Below are 25,146 nucleotides of genomic sequence, written 5' to 3' on the forward strand. Positions count from 1 at the left end.
TACTGTTGCAAAAATCCAGACCTTAGAATCATTGGTGAAGTTTCCACATTTTCACGTTATTCTGTACATGTGCGGACTCCAGACATTGCTGTCAGTTTTAGTTGAGTAAAGATAGCGAATGTTGACAGTTTTTTCACCATTACATCACAAAATCCGGACCAATAAGTTACTAGAAGTACAATATTTAAATGGCACCGATTGAATCAATGCACCAGACCATATTTGTTCTACAGCTTGATATGTGACTTGATTCTTGGATGTAACTCTCTTTCATAGACCTTTATAATGTGAAATTATATGTGGACTATGCCAATATGCAGTATTCCACCCATGGAGTTCTAATCTCAAGATAGGACTAAAGATGAATGATTGGAGCTGTATTTTCAAGTCATGGAAAACGTTTCAAGTATATCTCTTAAGTCTAGGAGCAGCATAAGAGCACAACGGAACTCACATTGTAGGGAATTTGTCTTCCTCCAAACATTTTTCTTTACTGGTTCAGCCATGAATATCCCCCATCTCTTACTGCAGATACATTAACAATGTTAACAACTAGTCCCAGCCATCAAACAAATTTTAAAATTCACTGGGTTTGGAACGGATGTGTTGACACAAACAAAGGAAATCCAATAGTGACAGGTATGTTCTATAACCATCATCTGATTTATGTAACCAATTTAAACATTGGTCACCGTTGCCATTTTACAGTCAGACATAACTGACTGGAGCTAATTTTCAAATCACAACCCATTGTTTATTAAAGTCATGTAAAAATAGAATACAGAAATTTCCTATTATGTGATAAACATAACCAAAGTGCCAATCAGCACTGGGACCAGAGCCAGTGACCATGTATCACTAGAATGGGTATGGCAGCCTAGTGGTTATGGTACTGGACAACCAACCAAAGGTTGTGAAATCAAGTGTGGTAATTTGTGGGTTTGGATCAGAAAATGGCCGTAAAAGCTTCTGGATTGTCATAAAAGTCCAATTGGTTCATTAACATCCAATTGCAACCCGATATCCTAATCTCATTCGGCCTACACATGACTCCAGTCCCACAGTATATGGTTGATTTTTAATGCTCTGAGGGTAAGAAGTGATTAACAATAAATACAGGCCAGACCTCAGAAATAAATGGGGAAAAAATTGGAAATCCATAACCATACTGTTGGGCAGAAATGGACCAGAATCTGTGACTATAGTGCCAAGGGCTTTTGGGACAAGAACAGGTCTAAATTCCTATGCTGCTGAATTTAAGGACAGAAATGGACTTGTGAACCTGGATTCAGTACAGACTCTGGGGACGCAATTGTTTTACTTTTTAATCAAGAAAGACTTCAGATTCAGCTCAAATATAAGTAGGTTAGAACTGGTTAAGGATCACAAACACAAAAATGCATCTTTCTACCAAAGCTAATGAGCTCATAACCTTAGATATTTTATACATTAAATGACACTATCAGTCCTTCGGAAAGAGGTTTCAGTGCCTTCAATTCTAACTTTCTTCTGTTTTCAATTTCAACGATCTTTGTGGGAATAAGTGGGAAGGCTACAGTATTTATATCAGTTTGTATTAAAACCTTTAACCACTTTTACCTGTAGAAAGGGAGCCATCTGTGCTTCAAGCTCTGGATCTTCATTTAAATTTGTCTGCAGAGAGGCAAGTCTTTCTGCCAGCTTATTTAGCTCCTCTGTCATACCATCTTCGGATAATCTGAGTCAAACAGTGAACATTTAATCATGCATTTTACTGGTTCTCCTCAGTTCAAAATGTATAATTTGGGAAACGCTGTGCTAGTACATTACAGTATGTCAATCAGTCCTGCAATATGCTTCAATCAAAGATAAAATTAAATATCCACACATCAATCAATATCTAATTAAAATTCTGCTGTATTATCTCTTAAAATAGAAGTGTTTATGAAGCTGCAAAACTTAGCCAAATTCTGACTGGTTACTAGTAATATAATCTTAGCGGCCATCTCTGCCATTGCCAAACAGATCAAACCTGGATATAAACTATCTTCTCTGTTCCTCTTATTCCTATAAATCACTTTCTCAAATCCTCAGTCATCATCTGTGGCTAAAGTTTCCTCTGTTTATCTTTACATTTAATGACACACAAACAAAATTATAGAGAAGCATGTTTTTAAAAAAAATATGGGAATGTTACTTTATTAGTAGTTAGCAGATACTAGAAACTAGTAGCCAATCATTAAGCACCTGCAATGCAGATCATTTAATGCTTCTCAATCCAGTATTAATACGCAAAAGTTCATACCTCCAGCTGTGAAATGCGTAATTTTTTTGCTGGGGGTGGGGGGGTGGTGGTGGTGGTGGGCAGCAATTACTCAAGAAAATTTGAGGAAAGCCCTTTTTAACAACCAGCTCATAGCCTGAGAGACTGGAAATAGAGACTAGTGCCGAATGGCTGAGGATAGATCAATAGAGAAGCAGTGGCAGACATTTAAGGGGGTGTTTCACAGTATTCATTCCGACTACAAAGAAAAATTCTAAGGGGAGGACCCACCATCCGTGGTTAACTAGAGATGTTAAGGAAAGCATCAAACTTAAGGAAAAAGCATACAACACCGCAAAGATGAGTGGCAGGACAGATGATTGGACAGAATATAAAGAACAGCAGAGAATGACTAAAAGGTTAATCAGGAGAAAGAAATTAGAGTATGAGAGGAAGCTAGCTAGAAAAGTAAAAACGAATAGCAAGAGTTTTTACAGGTACTTAAAAAGGAAAAAGGTAAGTAAAGTGAGTGTTGGTCCTCTAGAGAATGACAGTGGGGAGTTAATAGTAGATAATAAGGAAATGGCAGATGAAATGAACAAATATTTTGCTTCTGTGTTCACTATAGAGGATACAAAAAACACTCCAATAATAGCTGCAAATCAGGAGGTGAACAGGAGAAAGGAACTTGGTGAAATTGAAATCACCAGGGAAACGGTACTGAGCAAATTGATGGAGCTGCAGGCTGGCAAGTCTCCGGGTCCCGATGGACTACATCCTAGGGTCTTAAAAGAGGTGGCTAATGAGGTCGTCGATGTGCTGGTGTTAATTTTCCAAAGTTTGCTAGATTCTAGAAAGGTTCCATCAGATTGGAAAGTAGCAAATATAGCCCCTCTATTCAAGAAGGGAGGGAGGCAAAAAACAGGAAACTATAGGCCAGTTAGCTTGATGTCTATCGTGGGGAAGTTATTAGAATCGATCATTAAGGAGGTTATAGCTGGGCCCTTAGAAGGGCTCAAGGCAATTGGGAAGAGTCAGCATGGTTTTGTGAAAGGAAAATCATGTTTAATCAATTTATTGGAGTTTTTTGAAGGTCATGTTTAACCAATTTATTGGGGCTTTTTGAAGGAGTAACATGTGCAATGGATAAAGGAGAGCCTGTAGACATACATTGGATTTCCAGAAGGCATTTGATAAGGTGCCACATCAAAGATTATTACGGAAAATAAAAGCGCATGGTGTAGTAGGTAACATATTAGCATGGATAGAAGATTGGCTGGCTTGCAGAAAGCAGAGAGTATGCATAAGTGGGTCTTTTTCTGATTGGCAGGATGTGACGAGTGGCATACCACAGGGATCTGTACTGAGGCCTCAGCTTTTTATGATTTACATCAATGACTTGGATGACGGCAGTGAAGACATGGTAGCTAAATTTGCAGATGACACAAAGATAGGTAGGAAAGTATGCTGTGAAGATGATGTGAGGAGGTTGCAGATGGATATACATAGTTTTGAGTGATCTGATGATGAACCGTTATAAAACACTGTTTCGGTCTCAACTGGAGTGTGTGTCCAATTCTGGGCACTGCACTTTATGAAGGATTTAGAGGCTTCAAAGAGGGCACAGGAAAGATTTAGAAGAATGGTACTAGAGATGAGGGATTTCAGTTACGAGGATAGATTTAGAGAAGGTAACTAGTTGCTGTTAAAATATGTGTTACTTGGTGAAATATTAGCAAGTATGTAGTAAATAAGACAGATGTCAAAATTTCAGGGTTTTGCAAATAATTTTGTGCAGCCTATAATGGGGGAGAAAATTTTACCCTACCTGGCAGCTGCTCCAATGTGTTCCAGTTTATCTGGGAAGGAAAGAAGCTTTTTGTCCTTTTTTTCTGCTTCCTGTGTTAACAAAATAAATACCAGTCTGCTAAAGAAATCAGCTGTAATGGATTTATTACATGAAGAATCTCAAATATACCAGTGACTGAAACCTCATGTTGCTTCTGCAGAATGCTGCACATAAAGCACTCATGCAGCTAATCACTAAATTAACAATTGCAGATAAATGATATTTAAATAGAACAAATCCAGCTGAGGTTTCAGACTTGATATTTAAATTCAACATCCTGCAGAATCTGGTAGCTGCATCACTTGGATTATTGTCCTACAGAATGATTGGCAGGTTGTGCACCTTTTCACAAAGATGCAATGTACAAATAGAAAGGAGGAGTTTTTTTCTGGCCTGGAACTGATTCCTCACAACCAAAATTTGGATGATAGGATGGGGAAGAGAAGGGGCAAGACCGCAGTGAGAACTGAAGTGAAGAGGAAGGTTGCAGTGACAGCTGAAGATGAGATGCAATTAAAGTGAAGCCTGATGACACAGTTCAGGAGGGTATGAAAGGCAGAGAAAAAGCCAAACGTGTATTTAAAGTTTATTGTCTGCTCTCTTAAATTCCTGCTCTTGAAGAAACAGAAAGGCCTCATTTGTGGAGTGTTGGGAACAAAAATCTTTAAGATAGGTGCTAACCATGCTAATCATACATAATCACTACAGAGCTATAAACATTCCATTCTCAGGTTCATGTCTTAACTTACCACATTGTAAATGAAAATCATCCAATCAGACGTTAGTTAGAATCAATCAAATTTATGCTCCGACAATCAGAATTTAACCATGCAAGCAAAAAGACATGTAACAGCAAGGGGAGGAAAGTAGCCACTTGGAAGACAGTGCTTTTTTCAGAGATTGATTTTTTTAATTATTAAAATAATGCATAACTTTGAAAGATATTGTTTTTGGAACAACAACTTTTCCCACAGCTAAACATTGCCAAATGACTTGAAACATCACGAAAAGCTTCCTAAATACCCAGAATTGTAAACAATTACAGAAAAAGGGTCGTGACTTAAAATTTGAAAAATGTTTGTTACAATATCTGCAAAGTTGAAACCTTAGAGCACATTTCTTCAGCATGAGGAAGACAACAACAACTGCTGATATTAGTCAGGCAAGTGTTTTCTGTCAGTTTTAGTTGTAAACAAATATCATTGAGATGACAATAAATTATTTTAATTACATGCAGTGTCTATAAAACATTTCCAATGTAGTGGATTAATGAATTTATTTACATAAATCCATACAGATTTAAAAACATTGTGCATGCCTTTTTATTGTTCTGAATCTCTTTCCACATCCTGCCCGATACATTTCTTTTAAATCCATTTGGCTTCTTGCAACTTTTCATGTAACTGGAATATTTCTTAAATTTAACCAGCTCAAAATGCATTTTATACAGCAGTATTTCAATTGCCTATTTTTCCTGTGTCTTTCAGAATGTAATCCTACCATGTGTTCAGAGAATGTTAGAAGTGTTGCGTCTAGTATGTGCTCCATTTCTCACACTATCTATGTTACAATTTTGTCAAACCTGGTAGCTACAATTGGATATGATACTTCAAACAGCTTTTAAATTAAATTGTAACTTACATATATGATTTTCTACATTCTTGCAGGCCTTCCAATGCTCGGGGGCATTGCTGTGCCTCCAGATTCCACCTCCCAGCTCTAACCACAGTTAACTCCTCTGTAAGTTGTGACACTGGAGCACATTTTATTCAATTGAACATTCTATACAAATTATTTAATGAGGCTTATTTGGGAATATTTCATTCCATTCATACTCCATTTAATTTCATTGAAGAATCACTGAAGGTTCACTAGGTTGATCGTTCATGGGATGTGAACATCGCTGGCTAGGCCAGCGTTTATTGCCCATCCCTAATTGTCCTTGAGAAGGTGGTGGTGAGCTGCTTTCTTCAACTGCTGTAGTCCATGCGGTGTAGGTACACCCACAGTGCTGTTAGGGAGGGAGTTCCAGGATTTTGACCCAGCAACAGTGAAGGAATGGCGATATATTTCCAAGTCAGGTTGGTGAGTGGCTTGGAGGGGAACTTCCAGGTGGTGGTGTTCCCATCTATCTGCTGCCCTTGTCCTTCTAGGTGGTAGTGGTCATGGGTTTGGAAGGTGCTGTCTAAGGCGGCTTGATGAGTTCCTGCAGTCTATCTTGTAGATTGTACACACTGCTGCACACAGTCAGTGGTGGAGGGAGTGAGCGTTTGTGGATGGGGTGCCAATCAAGCGGGCTGCTTTGTCCTGGATGGTGTTGAGGTTCCTGAGTGTTGTTGGAGCTGCACCTATCCAGGCAAGTGGAGAGTATTTCACCACAGTCCTGACTTGTGCCTTGTAGATGATGGATAGGCTTTGGGAAGTCAGGAGGTGAGTTACGCACCGTGGGATTCCTAGCCTTTGACCTGCTCTTATAGCCACAGTATTTATATGGATAGTCCAGTTCAGTGTCTGGTCAATGGTAACTCCGCAGGATGTATTAAGAGGAAAGATTAAGCAGGTTGGGCCTATAGTCTTTGGAATTTAGAAGAATGAAAGGTGATCATTTTGAAATATATATATAAGATTCTGAGAGGGCTTGACAGGGTGGATGCTGAGAGGATATTTCCCCTTCTGGGGGAATCTAAAGACTACGGGACATATTTTCAAGATAATGGGTCTCCCATTTAAGATGGAGGTGAGAAGGAATTTCTTCTCTCAGAGGGTTGTGAATCTTCGGCCTGAATTTTACATCCTGAGGTCGGGTGACCGCGCAACCCGAATGCACATAAAATTGCACAAAATGACATTGGAATTGCATCCCAATATCATTGTGCATGCATGCAATATTGAGGTTGGTAGGCACGCCTGCCAACAATTAAAGGGCCAATTAATGCAACTAAAAAGCCTATTGACCGAGATTTTACACCGCCTGGGGGATTTTGCACTCATCGCACAAGCAAAACAGGCAGGCTGGCAGCATGTTTTAACCAAATTGCCATGCAAGGGCAGGATTAAAGGCCCCTGGAGCACAAGCACTTTCATTTTCTTTGTGATTTTGCTACTGTCGTATTTCTGAGTTTTGCCAGATTTCCCTCTGATTCACCTACAAATCTGTGCCAAAGTTCTAACAAAATAGATCAGTCTGTACAGACCATGGGGAACATTGACGTTTACAAAAGATATTGGCCTTGAAAATCCATGACCATTTGGCATATTGCCACTGTAATCATAAGGGGAGGGCAGGATGTTGAGCTGAGAGTAGGGGCTCTCTGAATGTCAGACTCCCGATAACCCAGGCCTTCATTATGATCCAGCATACAGATACTGCAGGTTTGTCATTGGAAATGTCCCAAATGATCCAGCAGTAGATATGGAATATGACCAGATCCCTGCATAAGTAAAAACAATTTTAAAAAAAGAATTCCCCTACAAAAGGGAACAATCACACTTCAGTTGCAGCCCATAGCACCCCCTCCCTCAATTCGCCCTCCACCACAGCCACTAGACCAAGCTGCACCACCTTGGCAGGGCTGTCCAGAGCTGCTGCAATAGTAGATAGGCCAGATGCACCCTTAATGACATGGGCGTCTACCATGTTGGAGCATCCTGCTCTCTGGAGTTCAGTGGGTTATGGGTTGAAGACCCACTCCAGAGAGTTGAGCAAGTCCAGGGAGAGTGCTGCACTGTCCGTGGTGCCAGTATTCAGGTGAGATGTTAATCTGAGACCATAACTACCTTCTCAGATGGATGTTAAAGATACAACATTACTTCTATGGGAGCTTGTGTGCTCAAACTGGCTGGCCAGCACACAGGAGGGCATACCAGGAGCAGCACCAGGCATACCTATAAATGAGATGTCAACCTGGTGACGCTATAACACAGGACTACTTGTGTGCCAAACAGCATAAGCAGGAAGTGATAGAGTTAAATGATCCCACAACCAACGGAAGAGATCTAAGCTCTGCAGTCCAGTCGTTAATGGTGGTGGACAGTTAAACAACTCACTGGAAGAGTAGGTTCCACAAATATCCCCATCCTCAATGATGGAGGAGCCCAGCACATCAGTGCAAAAGATAAGGCTGAAGCATTTGCCACAATCTTCAGCCAGAAGCGCCAAATGGATGATCCAGCTCAGCCTCCTCTGGAGGTCCCCAACATCACAGATCCCAGTTTTCAGCAAATTTGATTCACTCCACGTGTTATCAAGAAACGGCTGCAGGCACTGGATACTGCAAAGGCTGTGGGCCCTGACAATATTCCGGCAATAGTACTGAAGATTTCTGCTCCAGAACTTGCCGCACCCCTAGTCAAGCTGTTCCAGTACATCTACAACACTGGCATCTACCCTGATATTTGGAAAATTGTCCAGGTATGTCCTGTACACAAAAAGGACAAATCCAACCTGGCCAATTACCGCCCCATCAGTCTACTCTCCATCATCAGTAAAGTAATTGAAGGGGTCATCAACAGTGTTATCAAGTGCACTTGCTTAGCAATAACCTGCTCACTGATGCCCAATTTGGGTTCCGCCAAGGCTACTTAGCTCTTGACCTAATTACAGCCTTGGTTCAAACATGGGCAAAAGAGCTGAACTCCCGAGGTGAGGTGAGAGTAACTCCCCTTGACATTAAGGTCGCATTTGACTGAGTGTGGCATCAAGGAGCCCTAGCAAAACTGGAGTCAATGGGAATCAGGGGGAAAACTCTCCACTGGTTGGAGTCATACCTAGCACAAAGGAAAGTGACTGTGGTTGTTGGAGGTCAGTCATCTCAGCTCCAGGACATTACTGCAGGAGTTCCTCAGGGTAGTACCCTAGGCCCAACCATCTTCAGCTGCTTCATTAATGACCTTCCTTCCATCATAAGGTCAGAAGTGGGGATGTTCGCTGATGATTGCACAATGTTCAGCACCATTCACGACTCCTCAGATACTGAAGCAGCCCATGTCCAAATGCAGCAAGACCTGGACAATATCCAGGCTTAGACTGACAAGTGGCAAGTAACATTCGCGCCATGCAAGTGTCAGGCAATGACCATCTCCAACAAGAGAGAATCTAACCATCGCCCCTTGATGTTCAATGGCATTACCATCACTGAATCCCCCACTGTCAACATCCTAGGGGTTACCACTGACCAGAACTGAGCTGGACTAGCCATATAAATACTGTGGCTACAAGATGTCAGACACTAGGAATAGTGCGAAGAGTAACTCACCTCCTGACTCCCCAAAGCCTGTCTCCCATTTACAAGGTGCAAGTCAGGAGTGTGGTGGAATACTCCCTACTTGCCTGGATGAATGCAGCTCCCACAACACTCAAGAAGTTTGACACCATCCAGGACAAAGCAGCCCGCTGGATTGGCACCACATCCATCAACATTCACTCCCTCCACTACCAACACACAGAAGCAGCAGTGTGTACCATCTACAAGATGCAATGCAGAAATTCACCAAGGCTCCTTCGACAGCACCTTCCAAACCCTTGACCACTACCATCTAGAAGGACAAGGGCAGCAGATAGATGGGAACACCACCATCTGGAAGTTCCCCTCCAAGCCAATCACTATCCTGACTTGGAAATATATTGCCGTTCCTTCATTGTTGCGGGGTCAAAATCCTGGAACTCCTTTCCTAACAGTACTGTGGTTGTACCTACACCACACAGGCTGCAGTGGTTCAAGAAGGCAGCTCACCACCACCTTCTCAAGGGGAACTAGAAATGGGCAATAAATGCTAGCCCAGCCAGCGAAGCCCACATCCCACAATAAAAAATAAATTCTCCACATTATAGCAGTGACCACATTTCAAAAAGCAGCGAGGAACTCTGGGACATCCTGAAATCATGAGAAGTGCTGAAGAAATGTTTATTTATTATTTTTTCTTTCTTCACTGATGCAAATAGATGAAGTAAACCCCCTCCCCAACTCTTTCTTCCTCCCCCACACCCACAAAGCTTCCTCACTGCTGCCACAAAGTTTAGATGGACCAGTGATAGATGCTGGTCATGACCTGTAGATTTTCAAGGCATATTTCAGAGTTACTAGATACAAATACATTGAGTCAGTGAAGGTTTTATCCAGGATCAGTTCATAGCCGAATAGCCGCAGTATTAACACCAAATTTGTTTCCGTGTTTTAAGACATATCTGTGTTTCCACTGGAAGTTTAATTGATGTTATCAAAGTCGTGGGGGATACCATTGGACCTGGTGCCTGACTCGTTCCCGCCCCCGCCAGCACTGTCAGGCCAACCAGAAGACGCATTTCACACTGGACGGGCCTTAATTGGCCATCCAGCATGAAATCGCATTGAGAATGCGATCTCACCTGGGAGCAGATTCTATACCTGCTTTTGGGCCTGCTGACTTCACGCACATGCCAAGTGTGAAATTCAGGCCTTTGGAATTCTCTACCCAGAGAGCTGCGGAGACAAGGTCATTCAAGGCTGAGTTAGACAAATTCCTGAACTGTAGGGGGGTCAAGGGTTATGGGACAGACAGGAAACTAGAGCTGAGGCTAAGATCAGATCAACCATGATCTTATTGAAAGGCTCGATGGACCAAATAGCGTTCTCCTGCTCCTACTTGTGTTCTTATTTATTGGCAATACTGTAAGCCTTTGGATTGCAATACCTCTCTCCATCACCTCTCTCAGACCTCAGCTCAGCCCCACCTCTAACTGTCCACTTTCGGTTTACACCTCTGCAATCCTCCTTTTTGCTTCCTAAGAACATTATGGGGCTGATTTTAACTTCTAACTAATTTGGGTTGTGTGATAGGTGGGGTGAGTGCTCTCAGTGTCACCAATTTCAGACCTAAGGTATTTAGCTCCCAGGCCTAATCGGCACGATGCTGGTCAGCTATCAACCCAAAACAAGCAAAAGGTGACAACTGGCCGGTGGATTGGGGTGAAAGTTTGAATGGCCAGGACCAAAGGAAGGCTCACTGACAAGAAGGCAAGTGGTGGGGAGAGGGTTCAGGTGGGGTCTCACGGATGACTCCTGCACCTCTTGGCTTCCGAAAGGTTTTATAGTTTACTTTGGAGGATCTTCTTGGCTTCTCAACAGCTTCTGACCTGCCTTCACCTGACAGGGAAGCTGCAGTGAATTCACTGCTCAGGCCCATTGACGTAACTGAACATTGATTTGCAAATAATTATTAGTCTTCCACCTGCTTCAATGAGCAGTTAAAACATTGGCCAGCAAGGTTCCAGCGTTAATGGGGCAGTAAGGCTGAACCTCAATTTTAAAGGCCCAAGCCCTCTTCCCCTCAGGCAGAGTGGGTTAAAATTCTCCTCTATATTTTATTTATCGTGCCAGAAGCACTTTAAAAACAATGTTGTTTTTTTTAGCTTAGTGCTGGGATGCCCACTTTCCTTTGGCTACTGTGAGGGGATTGTGGAATTACAAACGTGAGGGTGAGGCATTATTCTGCCTAAGGGAGGAGAGGAGATGAGGCAACCAAGGTTAATGAACTGGGAGGAGAAGAAATGGGGTAGATATTGTTGTAATATGCCTTTAAGGGATAGCAGCATACCATCACTTTAAGGGAAGCAAGTCATGTGATCCAGCTTTGACTTTACTTTTGCCTGTTAGCAGAACACAGCACAGCTCTGATGTCTTCAAGCTTTCTATCCAGGTATACATGTTCTCATGTGCCTAGTTTAAATAAATGAACCCACAACATGTTTATTAAATCCCTTATGATTGATTGGTGCCTTTATATCATAAAAATACAATACGGTGGTCAAACAGCCTGACTGCAAGATTAAGTACAGATACAACATGGTGAACAGCCTTAGATCATGCTACACGGCATGAGATGACTCTTGACATTTTGGTCAGACTAAAGAGTTCGCAACATCAGAGGGTGTTGAAATCACAGTGTGGTCACTACACAGAAAAGCTCTGAAGACACAGTGCAGAGATACTGTTCAAATAAAGAGCTGGTAAACAGACAGATCCCTTGTGGTGAGATTGCAGCACATAGTCTATCAGTTCCATGAGTGGAACAGTGTGTTAAGAGGACCAGCACCAGGTTAGCTCAGTCGTGAAAGGCGAGTGACCAGGGTGTGGGTTGGAGCGATAGCGAGCGAGGGAGAGTCAAACAAAAAAAACAAACAAAACTGTCATAAAAATCGGGCCAGAGAAAGTTGTGATTATAACGGGTGGAGCTTCAGAATAGCACACGACACTCAACCCAGATACCATAGGAAAAGGTCAAAGGGATATCGTCAAAATGTCAACAAAATTACCCAGCTTGAATTGGGATGCAGCTGACTTACTATCTGAATTCAAAATTTTTAAACAGCACACAGAACTATAGTTTCTTGATGGAGGTATGCCTGAACCAGACAAGCAAGCCATAAAAATTTGCCTAGCAAATGGGACTGAAGGTCTACACAGGCTGAACATGTCAGGATTAACAGCAGAAGAGCTAAAGGATCCCCACAAGATATGGACCACATTGGAAGACCGGTTCAGAATCAGGTTAAACGTCTGTCTTCATCCACTAGAGTTCATGTCATTTTGACAACAGCCTGCAGAATTCATAGACCACTTCATCAGCAGATGCAGAGAAGAGGGTACCATACTGTGATTTTTCAAAGGCAGAACTAGCAGACAGAACTGTTGAGTCTGTGATCACAGCCACCCCCACAGAAGCATTCCAGCAGGATGTGCTGGGCAAGGCCAAAACGTATAGCATCGAAGACCTATTCAAGGATAGACATAAGTGCGAAGCAATCCTCGCGGATCGACGAAGCTTACAGGTCCTAAGTCCCACCCCAATTGTTGACGTATTCACTAGAACACTCAAAGCTAGCAATTCATGCGGAAGGTATAGCCGCCTGCATGCATCAAGGAAATGCCCAGCTTTTAATCTATTCTATTATGCATGTGGCAGCAAGGGCCATTGGCAGCAGCAGTGCACTAGAGCAAAGGCTGATGCAACTACGAAGAGCTGTGCACTGATCCAAACATACCGTACACAACAGATACCTTCAAGCAATAAGAATAACCATCCAATATCCCATCAGAAACATGTACATGAGGTGACTGACAAACCAGATAATGACGATGATGTGCACGAGACAAAGAGCAGTGAACACGTGTTTCACCTTGTGGAAAACATACATACCATCACATTTTCCGAAGTATTTGCCAGGATTCAAATTATCTGCTCTAAGAAAGTTGGCAACTATTCATTATTGGCCAAGTTTGACACAGCAGCAAGCGCCAACATACTACCTCTGAGAATTCTAAAAGATATGTATCCACAGACATGGAAGGCCATGGTGAAACCTACTACTGTGTAACTTTCAGCATACAATAGTTCACTAATTCCATTTGCAGGATCCATAGTCCTGGAGTGCAAGTACAATCAATCCTCCTGGGTATCACAGGTGTTCTACATCAAGGAGACTGAAGGCCCAGCGATTGTGACTTCAAACTAGTGACAATCCATGGAATTAGTCAGACATCACAAGGCAGATCAACCTCAAAAACTACTCCTGTCACCTCAGTTCATGGCCTAACATCAAAATATCCAGAATATTTCAACAAAATTGGCAGTTTCAGGGGAGCTGCAACATTACACTTGCAGGAGAATGCAAGTCTGTTCATTGATTGGGTACATTTTGCACAACATAAATGTCAGCAGCTACAAGCAGAAACGGCAAAAGATTCCACATTACAGAAACTGTCAAAAACCATCACCAAAGGATGGCCTGATTCAATTCAGCATGTCCATGAACACATGAGACCATTTTGGCCTTACTGGGATGAGCTGGGCATCTCCCGGGGAGTCATTTTTAAAGACACACAGGTCATCATACTGAAATCTTTGTAACCTGATATTCTTCAACAGCTTTATCACTCACAAATGGGCATAGATTGAACAAGAAAACTCACAAGAAAGACAGCCTATTTGCCAGGTATGAGCCATGACATTGAAGTCATCATCAAGAAGTGCGAGGCATGTCAAGAGCATTTGCCAAGTCTGAACAAAGAACCATTGATTCCACATGAAGTTCCTACCCATCCTTGGTCCAAAATCGCATCCAACCTCTTTCATGTCCATGGCACTGACTTCATTGTCATCATCAACTATTTTACCAAGTATCCCATTCAACAATTGCACAATACGTCAAGTACAACTGTCGTGCACGCTCTAAGTGCTATTTTCAGTTTATTTGGTGTGCTTAGAGAGATCATTATGGATAACAGGCCGCAATTTATTGGTAAGCCATTTCAGGATCTGTGCGAGAAGTAGAATATCGATCACACTACTTCTTCTCCTCATTACTCTAGATCTAATGGCCTAACTGAACAAATGATTTGTACAGTGAAATTCCTAATTCTTGAATGTAGACAGGCCAAGCAAGATCTACACATTGCAATATTACATCTGAGAGGACACCTTTAAGTACAACTATTCTATCACTGGTAGCCATGTTCAGCAGAGCAGTGCATACCGATTTACCTATTCTTACCCATTCTGCTCTCTAAGAAACTAGAGAGCAGCTTTTAAAACTGCAACAGAAGATGATCAATGTGCACGATAAAAATGCAGGTACAGGATTGCCAAGTTTACAGTTGGGACAACAAGTTTGACTACTTTGGAAGGGGGGAAAGTATCTTTAAAAATAAAAGGGGATGTTGTAATATTTCTTTAAGGGATAGCAGCATGACATCACTAGATCACTAGTTTTAGTTTCACTTTTGTCTGTGAGCAGAACACAACACAGCTTTGATGTCTTCAAGCTTTCTATCGATGTACATACGTTCTCATGTGCCTTGTTTCAATGGCCAGGAATTTTCACTCTGGGCCGAAGTCCCATGGCAGGAAATCACACCTAATTGCGTGATTCTGGATTCATAAATTATGCACCTGGGTGTTCCTTGATCTTGTCAGCGGTGGGCGAGGCAGGAAGTTGCAAGTCTCACTGTCATATCTAGACACCATATTTAAAAGGCGCCTGGACAGATGCAGCTTTATTCCACTCTGTGGTCTAAGTGGCTCAGAGACCCCAGGCAGCACTGGCACAAAGATTCAGCAATCCATTCCTAGAAATACTGCTGAATGCAGTGGAGGACAGGAAGGATTTCCTGTACCCCAGGGATGGGAGGAAGAGGCCCACCCAACTCACGAACCCTGCATGGAAGATAGTTTCCAGGGTGGTGAGTATGAATATTGCACACCAGAGGACAGCCCTGGAATGTAGAAAAAGGATGAATTACCTCATTTGCACTGCAAGGATAATTGAACTCACCTCATGGAGTGGAAACTGGGACATGGGCCCCAGTGGCCAGGCCACCATCTGTGCTGCCCATGTATAAAGGGCTTCTCAACATGATGTGTTGATGCCTCATAGCCATAGTGCAGTCCATGTACTCTGCAGGTAGAGAGGCGACTGCGAGTCCTTGACCCTGCTGCACAGAGAGCTCATATTCTGGAAGTGTGTGTGGGGAAGGGGGCTGTTTGGCATAGAGGGCACCAGCAAGGACAGCTGATGCCATGCCTCCTTGTGCCTATCCTTCTATCCGCATGTGCTCTCACCAGTCTGGAACCCTAATGGACTAGCTATAGTACATTTTTCACATTGCATACAGTAGACATGAAGAATGCAGGAAGGCATGCCAGGAGCAGCACCAAACATACCTAAAAATGAGTTGTCAATCTGGTGAAATTACAACACCTGGTGAAGTTGCATGCCAAACAGCATAGGTAGCAAGTGATATACAGAACAAAGCGATTCCACAACCAACAGATCAGATCTAACTTCTGCAGTCCTGCCACATCCAGCTGTGAACGGTGGTGGACAATTAAACAAATCACTGGAAGAGGAGACTCTACAAATATCCTCACCCTCAATGATGGGGGAGCCCAGCACATCAGCGCAAAAGATAAGGCTGAAGCATTTGCAACAATCCTCAGCCAGAAGTGCCGAGCGGCTGATCCATCTCTGCCTCCTCTGGAGGTCCCCAGCATCATAGATGCCAGTCTTCAGCCAATTTGATTCACTCCACGGGATATCAGGAAACAGTTGAAGGCACTAAATACTTCAAAGGCTATGGGCTCTGACAATATTTCGGCATCCCTAGCCAAGCTGTTCCTGTACAACTACAACACTGGCATCTACCTGGCAATATGGAAAATTGCCCAGGTATGTCCTGTACACAAAAAATCCAACCCGGTCAACTACCACCCCATCAGTCTACTTTCAATCATCAGTAAAGTAATAGAGAGGGTCATCAGCAGTCCTGTCAAGCAGCACGTGGTTAGCAATAATAGGCTTGCTGACGCCCAGTTTGGGATCCGCCAGGGCCACTCAGCTCCTGACCTCATTACAGCCTTGGTTCAAACATGGATAAAAGAGCTCAACTCCAGAGGTGAGCCGAGAATGACTGCCCTTGACGTCAAGGCAGAATTTAACTAAGTGTGACATCAAGGAGCCCTAGCCAAACTGGAGTCAATGGGAATCAAGAGGAAAATTCTCCACTGGTTGGAGTCATACCTAGCGCAAAGGAAGATGGTTGTGGTTGTTGTAGGTCAGTCGTCTCAGTTCCAGCACATCACTGCAGGAGTTCCTCAGGTTAGCAGAGAGGCTAGGAATCCTGCGGCGAGCAACTCACCTCCCAACTCCCCAAAGCCTGTCCACCATCTACAAGGCACAAGTCAGGAGCATGATGAAATACTCTCCACTTGCCTCGATGAGTGCAGCTCCAACAACACTCAAGAAGCTTGACCCATCCAGGTCAAAGCAGCCCACTTGATTGACACCCCATCCACAAACATTCACGCCCTCCATGGTTTGAGAGCATTTGGGATACAGGTGGCACACAGTGGCAGCAGTGTATACCATCTGCAAGATGCACGGCAGGAAATCGCCAAGGGTCCTTAGACAGCACCTTCCAAACCCACGACTGCTGCCATCTAGAAGGACGAGGACAGCAGAAAGATGGGAACACCACCATCTGTAAGTTCCCCTCCAAGCCACTCAGTAACCTGACTTGGAAATATATTGATGTTCTTTTACTGTCGCTGGGTCAAAATCCTGGATCTCCCTCCCTAACCGCATTGTGGGTGTACCTACACCACATGGACTGCTGCGGTTCAGGAAGGCAGCTCACCACAACATTCTCAAGGGCAATTAGGGATGGGCAATAAATGCTGGCCTAGCCAGCGACATCCACATCCCGTGAACAAATAAAAGTAAAGCCAGAGGGTTGCTGCTGTCGAATGGCAGCATGTGTATGCCACCTGCATCCCAAATGCTCTCAAACCATCTTCTCTCCTTGTGCAGGGCAAGTTGACGTGCAACAAGTGCGAGAGAGAGAGGATGGGAAGAGGCATGGCTCAACTCAGGCAGTTCATGCCATCCGAATATAGGGCTGTTGAAATGGCAGGGGAGGATCGGGACTGGGCATGTGGAGTTAGATGTCCTCCCTCCATCCAGTAAGGAACAATGCTTAATGTCTCCACTGAAAAACCTAAGCATAATGTGTGGTGCCATGTTGTAGGCAGCCCATGCAGTTACTCACTCTCTCCTCTCGCACTTGCAGATGCCAGCAAGAAGAGGCTGAGGCCAGACACCAAACCCGACTCCACCACCAGCTCCAGCCCACAGTGGAGCGAGGATGAAGGGAACAACGTCGAGATTGCACCTGTAGAGCTGTCACAGCAGTCACCTGCATCCTGCGCCAGCCCAGAGATATGCTCCTCAGTAGATACGAGAACTAGTTCAGGCAGGGTCTCACATTCTGGTAGTCACCGCATGGACACGCATCCACAGCAGGAGCAGACAGGGGTAGCCAAGCTCACAGGCACTCGACTGATACAGGACTGCTGGAAAAGAGGCCCCTGCAAAGTCCGAGTCAGATAACGAGGCTCTGGGAGCGGTCCTAGACAAGATGCTTAAGATGCAGCAAGAGATGGGTGACCATCAGGCAGAGATGTTTGAGGCCCTCAATAGAGTGGCACGTGAGGTGGAGGAGTCTGTCTGCCTGCTATATGTTGAGGTGGTACTGACATGTGCGTGCATTAAGATCTCAGGGGGAGGGTGGCGGACGTCATGGAGACTTGTCCAACAGAATGCCCACTTTCTGACGGCGTTGTGCGCAGACCTGCACTCCATCATAGTTTCCATGGGTGAGGTTTCACAGTGACTATGCGAGAGGGGGACAGGGCACCTCAACCTTCAACCAGGTGCCCCTTCTCCTCAAGGAGTCAGGGAGGTGCCCTCAGGCACCCAAAGGGAAGAGGAGCTGCAGGCAAATGCCCCGGGATCTCCACTCAGGACTCTCAGAGAGTGTGCGGCCCTTCGGATTCCTCTTTGTCTGTGACCCCATCAGCTTTGGCCTCTGTGACCACAGAGGGTGCAGCTGCACAAAAGCAGGAAACCCAAAGTAAGTCAGGGCCCTCCAGGCCTTGAGGACATAGAAGACGCCCACTAAAGTCATCAAGGATAACAGGGCATAGGAGTCAGCAGGCTGCCTCCACCCCTGCTGCAGATGTTGGGGTGGTACCTAGATGCAGTGGCAGGCAAAGAAAAATTAACAAGTTCTGATGTCACATGTGGTTGCACGGGTTCACTATCATTGTTCAAAGTTGATAGACTTTTGTAAATATACGGTCACTTGCACTTTTAGAAGGTCTGATATATTTTGATTGCATTTCCCAGTTGTTAAGCATGCGCAGCACCTATGTTCAGGGGGACAACCCAGGCTGAGTCCATGTTCCCTCGAAGCATGCGTGCACAGGGAGGCATCGATCTTTGCCAGGGCCCTTGCCAAACATGTGCAAGAAGCCTTCCATGCACGCTGCTACTTTGCCATTGACATCCTCCTCAATTCCCAAGCCTTTGCTTTGGCACAGCTACATGCTGGGGTTCCCCTTCAGTTGTCCAGTTGAGCTGACCTGCAGCTCCATCCACCCGATGACCCAACTCACATCCAACATCTCAACATCTCCACCATGAGGCACTGGATAGTTGTGAGTGGCCATGGTGCGAGTCACTTTTGAGGCACAGTCCAATACCTTTCACCCTCTCCCCATTATCCACGCCCTCCCCCACATAACCATTGATACTCCTAGTGCAACCTTTGACCTCCTCACAATCACCCTAGAACCCGCCCTCGCCCCCATCACCCTTCGTCCAGTGTGGGTTGACGTTAACGTTCTTTCCTTGAGGAGCCCACCCCAATAATTGTAGAGATGCCCCCCTCGTCCTGCCAACCCCCAGGATCCACGTTTATATCTGTCTGCCCTCCAACAACCCTCTGCACCCCTTCACCCACCATCGCAGGATCCTCACCCTCCAACCCTACAGGATCTCACTGCCCCCTTTAACCCTCATCATCCCTTGATATCACCAATTCCCTCAGGTTGCCCCCCAGGACTCAGCAGTAGACACCACAAACCCCTCCCTCTGAATCTTTTTGCCACACCCCACTGCCCGTTCACACCTGCACATCACGTGCCCCCCCACCCCCACCCACCCCCCCGCCCACCCACTCACTGCCTGGGCTCCACCACGGCCCGTCCCATGCTCCTGCTCCATAAACCACCTCACCTATCCTAAAACTCTGCAGCTTTTCAGAGAATCACAGAATCTTTACAATGTAGAAGGAGGCCATTCGGCCCATCAAGTCTGCACCGGCTCTCTGAAAGACCATTCTACTTCATCCCACTGCCCTGCCTTATCCCCGTAACCTCGCACATTCTTTCTTTTCAGATAGCCATCCAATTCCCTTTTGAATACCTTGATCGAACCTGTCTCTGCCACTCTCTCAGGAAGTTTGTTCCAGACTCCAACCACCCTCTGGGTGTAAAAAGCTTTCCTCACATCACTTCTACTCCTTTTGCCAATTATTTTGAACCTATGCCCTCTAGTTCTTGATGCTCCTTTGAGTGGGAACAGTTTCTCTCTATTTACCCTGTCCATATCCCTCAGGATCTTGAATGCCTCTATCAAGTCTCCTCTCAGCCTTCTTTTCTCCAAGGAAAACAGACCCAACCTCTCTAATCTATCCTCACAGCTACAGTTTTCCATCCCTGGAATCATTCTTGTGAATCTCCTCTGTATTCTCTCCAATGCCTTCGCATCCTTCAAGTATGGCGCCCAGAGCTGGACGCAGTACTCCAGATGAGGCCTAACTATTGTCATATACAAGTTCAACATGACCTCCTCACTGTTGTACTCAATGCCCCTATTAATAAAGCCTAAGATACTATATGCTTTATTAACTGCTTTCTCAACATGCCCTGTCATCTTCAATGACTTATGTACATATACACCGAGGTCCTTCTGTTCCTGCAGCTCCTTTAGAGTTTCCCCCTTTATTTTATACTTTCTGTCCATAGTCTTCCTGCCAAAATGAATCACTTCACACTTCTCTGCATTGAACTTTTCATTCTTTCCCTCCTTTATGACACCCAACTTTCCCCGCCCACCTCTAGACCTCCACACCCACCTCACCTCTTCTTTCCTTTCCTCCCAATCTCCTTGTCCCCACAATACGAAGACCATCGCCATGCTACACAACCTCATGCTGCTGCTCACCTGCTGGACAGTCCAACTGATCAATGTGAATGCTGCTCGTAGAGGCCACCTGAGCGATGGCCTACCTAATCGATAGACCATGTGGTGCTCAGGAAACCACCAGCTTCAGAGTCCTCCATCTTTTCCAGCGTCCAACAGCTGTCCCTGGCCTCCTTCAGGTAAATCCTGACAAGTGCACAGCACTTTGATCCGGACGTGTTCCAAACTGCCAGGATATCACGACGGCGGGCGGAATGACTAGGCGGTGGGGTGAGTGGGGGGGGTGGTGGGGTAAAATTCCAGTCAGGGGTTAATTTAAATCCAGTCAATGGGATGCAGTAGGGCTATGGCCTATGGCCAGATTGGTGAAAGACCATTATCCCACCAGGATGTTCAGGACTGCAAGTTCCCGTCGTCAAATCCCGCTGTTAGGAAACTGATTTTCCTGTTCCCACGGGATTGTTCGGCCCCACCCGCCATGATGCCTGCTGCTGGCAGGGTTAGGGGCGGGGGAATTCTGCCATATAAATGAACCCACAATGTGTTTACCAAAGCCTTATGAGTGACTGGTGCCTTTAAATCATTATAAAAACATGACAAATATGAGAGGATACTTGGTGGGGAAAGGAGCCATGGAGAAGAAAGGTGTGCAGCAGAGTGTACAGGAGGGAAAAATCAGAGAAATCAAAGAAGTGGGGGACCCAATAGAAATTAAGGGCTGGAGGGAAAGCAAGCGGCATAGGGACAGGTGATGGGAAAAGAACCCCTGAGCAATGCAAACTGCAATTTCCCCAAGCTCACCACTGTAAAATGCAGCTTGTAGCCATCAGGGACAGCCTTCTCACCAAACCATGCAAGATCCTTCATTCTGAGAAAAAGACAGATACAGCAGAAGAGAGCAGAGGAATGAGTAAGAAAAATGATATAGAAAGGCACAAATGCACAAGAGGAACGAAGACAGACAGAAATCTCGACAAGAAGATGCAAGAGACATGCTTGAGAGGCATTAACTTATATGCAATGCCACAAGCCATCCACCTGTGTGGTAAAACATATTAACTAAATTTGTTGCCAGTTACAAAAGTTAACTTATGACTTAAGTCTCCCTATCGATAGAAAATGGCAGAGGTAATAAAATATGCCCCTTTATAATTTGCCTACCCTATTAGTAAGAATTATGTGCATTTATGTAGGATCACTTGTGACTTCAGAACCTCTCAGAGCACTTTACAACTAATGGAATATTTTTCATTTTAGTCACTACTGTAATGTAGAAAATACAGCAGACAAATTGCACATAGCAAGTTCCCACGTGCAATGAAATAAATTACTAAATTATCTGTTCTAGGTTCTGGATAAGGGATAATTGTTGGCCAGGACACTGGGAGAACTCCCCTACTCTTTTTCAAATGCTGCCATGGAATCTTTTACATCTTGCTGAGAAAGCAGTTTAACGTCTCATCTGAAAGATGGCACTTCAAACAGTGCAGCACTTCCTCAGTACTGCATGGAAGTGTCAGCCTACGTTATGTGCTCAAGCCTCTAGGATGGGACCACATCCTTCTAACTTGAAGACAAGAGCGCCAGCACTGAGCCACAGATACCACAGTCATTAAGCATTTGTTACTATCATTATTCCATACTACAAAATGAAGTGAATTCATCTCAATGAATTTTACTTCCCAAAGGGTTATTTAATTTCCTGTTTTTAAAACCAGAACAAATTTTACTTCCTAAAGTGTTTCTGCTTATAGGTCAATAGCGAAGTGACCAATGTTCCAACAATAGGGCCCAGGGACAGATCTCTTGGCAGTGCCCTGTGTTCAAAATGCTTACCATGACCACAAAGTGCATCAGGTTCATACCAGGTTTGTTTGCTTTTATGTCAGCAAGTTTCAACAGTGATGCAATCCGAAATCCTGCAGCATTTCCTGAATATCCTCCCTGCAAATGGAATAAGAACACAAGATAAATTTGCATTCTTATCCAGAGATATATTACAAGCTTGTGTAAGTGTAACAGTGTTTCACACATTGCATTGCAATCTTTAAAAAGGAATATTAATATGATAACATATGACAAGACAGGTCATGATACTTATTAACAAAAACATGATTAGCAACAAAACCTCAATGTATTACTGACTCTTTGAGTAATTTTAATTTTCAGTAGAGGTGGTAAACTGCTGGTTGTGGATTAACTTCGATGGAACTGAAAAATTGCATTTTTGGCAGTGAGCATGTTAAAGTAAAGGATGATCATAAATATTGTGCTGGTACATTTACTCAGTTCAAAATACTTACAGCATTCATGTGGTTTCCAGCTTTCAACACCAGCCTCAAGATATTATGCAGCTCATCACAGTTCCGTAGTTCTGCAAGACAGCAAAGGCTTTATGCACATTCAGAATTGTCTCTCACACATGCACAGCTTGCAGTACACTAACAGCTACACGCATAGAAAAAACAAATATACAAATAATATTGCAGGTATGAATTCCTGTTCACAATTTAGATGCATTGTTACAGACTTTGTGATTGAGGGGCATGTCTAGTGGGGCAAGACTTCTGCCTGGGATTATGAAAATGTTAAGGAAGATAAACTGATTTTCAAACTGTAATCTGAGATGCAAAATTTACAGCAGTGACTACACTTCAAAGGTACTTCATTGGCTGTCAAGTACTTTGGGACATCCTATGGTCATGAAAAGTGCAATATAAATTACAAGTCTTTTAAATATTTGTGAATTTTCCTTGTTTTACTTTAGGTTTTATCTCTGAGTTAGACACCTGTAGGGTTGCTACGTTCAATGTTGTACTTCAATTCTGTGCATACAAGATGACACAATCATAAAAAGTTAATGAATGGTTAAACATGAATTTAGGAAACAATGTTAGTAATTAAGTATAAAGATCTGAATGTAGCTGCATGTGTATTCGCATTCACAGAAATGCATACCCTGATTCAGTTTCAGGATCTTACCATGTGCAGCCTTTATCAATATACAAATAGATGTCAGAAGCGATTTTATTTGTGGCTCAAATTCATCCTTAAGAATCATGGCTTCCAAATGCAAGCAGTAACTGCAAAATAAACCATATTTATTCCCAAGTATCAGAAACAGCAAAATAAAGATTTCCTCAAACACCAGGGTCAGCAACATATTCATAATTTTTCCTTCCAGACATGCACAGAGAGAAACAATTAGGTGAGTAATGCAACAGTGCATTGTCGGTCTTTGTTGTTAAATCTGTGATTTTATTTCATAATAACCAATGAACCAGTGCTGGAGTAGGGATACCTGACTCATCGATCCTCTAGAGTTGGTGTTAAACCAAGGGTCCACTACAATATTGAACTGCCATTGTATTGCACACAACTTTGGAGCTTTTTTTGCTGGAGATCAATATTGCTGGGGATCAATTTAATACAACAAACACAGCACTTTGCACCTGAAGGGTGTCTGCTGGAGCTGTCCTATAAAATTAAATAAAGTGACACTATCACGTTACTGACATAAGTTCATACACTTAGAAACTCAGCCGTATGCTAGAAGAGTTGTGTCAGCTTCTTTTCATCATACTATAGCGCTTGTTGTCTTCCACTAGCTTACTTCATGCAATGAAAATATTAATCCTAATGTTGACTAGATCATCTGTGCTCCCACCACATATGGGCATTGATTTTGGAATGTAGCAATGTTTTTTCAGTGTGGACCATGTTATGGTGCTAAAAAGATGAATCAGTCAGGGATGAGGCACACCAGTCTAAACAAATCAGTCACCCTAATCCAAGGTTTGTTTTTATTTTGTAAATTAAATACTAATAATTCAGCCTTTGTTGTAAGCTTTATTTCATTGTGCTGGCTAGCATCTATCCAACCTTTCTACTTCTTTGTACTATTTTGTAATAAATAAATCCTGACAGTATTTTGACCTACATTGTGTTTCAGTAATACTTTCTGCCTTCTCGGGTGACAGGAAAACATGGTGAGCATCCTAATTACTCACTAGAAAGTGATTTATTGTAATTCAGATTAGTCATTAGACCCAGGATATGCTAACCCCTACACAGCAGAGTTTATAAAGAACATGGTCTGCTTATTGAAACTGTTCTCAAACCATAAGTTTGAGAAAAGATATAGGGTGGAATCTTCTTGCATCGAAGGTCCCTGCGCCTGGACTGGATGTGCCTGCATTTGGAGGTGGAGCAGCTGGCCATACACAATCACGATGCGGCCAGCCCATTAAATGAGGCAAGGGCCTCAGCCAATCATACAGTGGGGATGGGCAGGAAGTCACCAGCTCCATTGTTACCTCACAGGGCCAAAGATCCGAGTGCCATATTTAAATTGCACCTAGACAGGCATCTGCTGCTTGCCACCCAACGGCATCAGTCTGGCTGTATGTGAGGAGTTTTTAATCCCTAGATCTTCTGGACATCCCCTGCCCCCTTCAGATCTGTCAGCCACCTGGT

At 43.7% G+C, this 25,146-nt stretch overlaps 1 protein-coding gene across 2 annotated transcripts in view; it reads right to left on the minus strand.

The window, feature by feature from the left end:
• fhdc2 (FH2 domain containing 2) overlaps positions 1 to 25,146 on the minus strand; it is a 110,501-nt gene that overhangs the window by 54,691 nt on the left and 30,664 nt on the right. For both annotated transcript variants that reach the window (XM_078546980.1, XM_078546981.1), the window contains exons 6-10: positions 23,653 to 23,753; positions 22,974 to 23,044; positions 22,507 to 22,614; positions 4,071 to 4,141; positions 1,600 to 1,717 (exon numbers count right to left, since the gene is read on the minus strand). In XM_078546980.1, coding sequence (XP_078403106.1) covers positions 1,600 to 1,717; positions 4,071 to 4,141; positions 22,507 to 22,614; positions 22,974 to 23,044; positions 23,653 to 23,753 — 469 coding nt within the window. The remainder of the gene's footprint in view (positions 1 to 1,599; positions 1,718 to 4,070; positions 4,142 to 22,506; positions 22,615 to 22,973; positions 23,045 to 23,652; positions 23,754 to 25,146) is intronic.

This window comes from Cetorhinus maximus, chromosome 8 (assembly GCF_964194155.1).
Source record: "Cetorhinus maximus chromosome 8, sCetMax3.hap1.1, whole genome shotgun sequence".
Taxonomy (NCBI): Eukaryota; Metazoa; Chordata; class Chondrichthyes; order Lamniformes; family Cetorhinidae; genus Cetorhinus; species Cetorhinus maximus.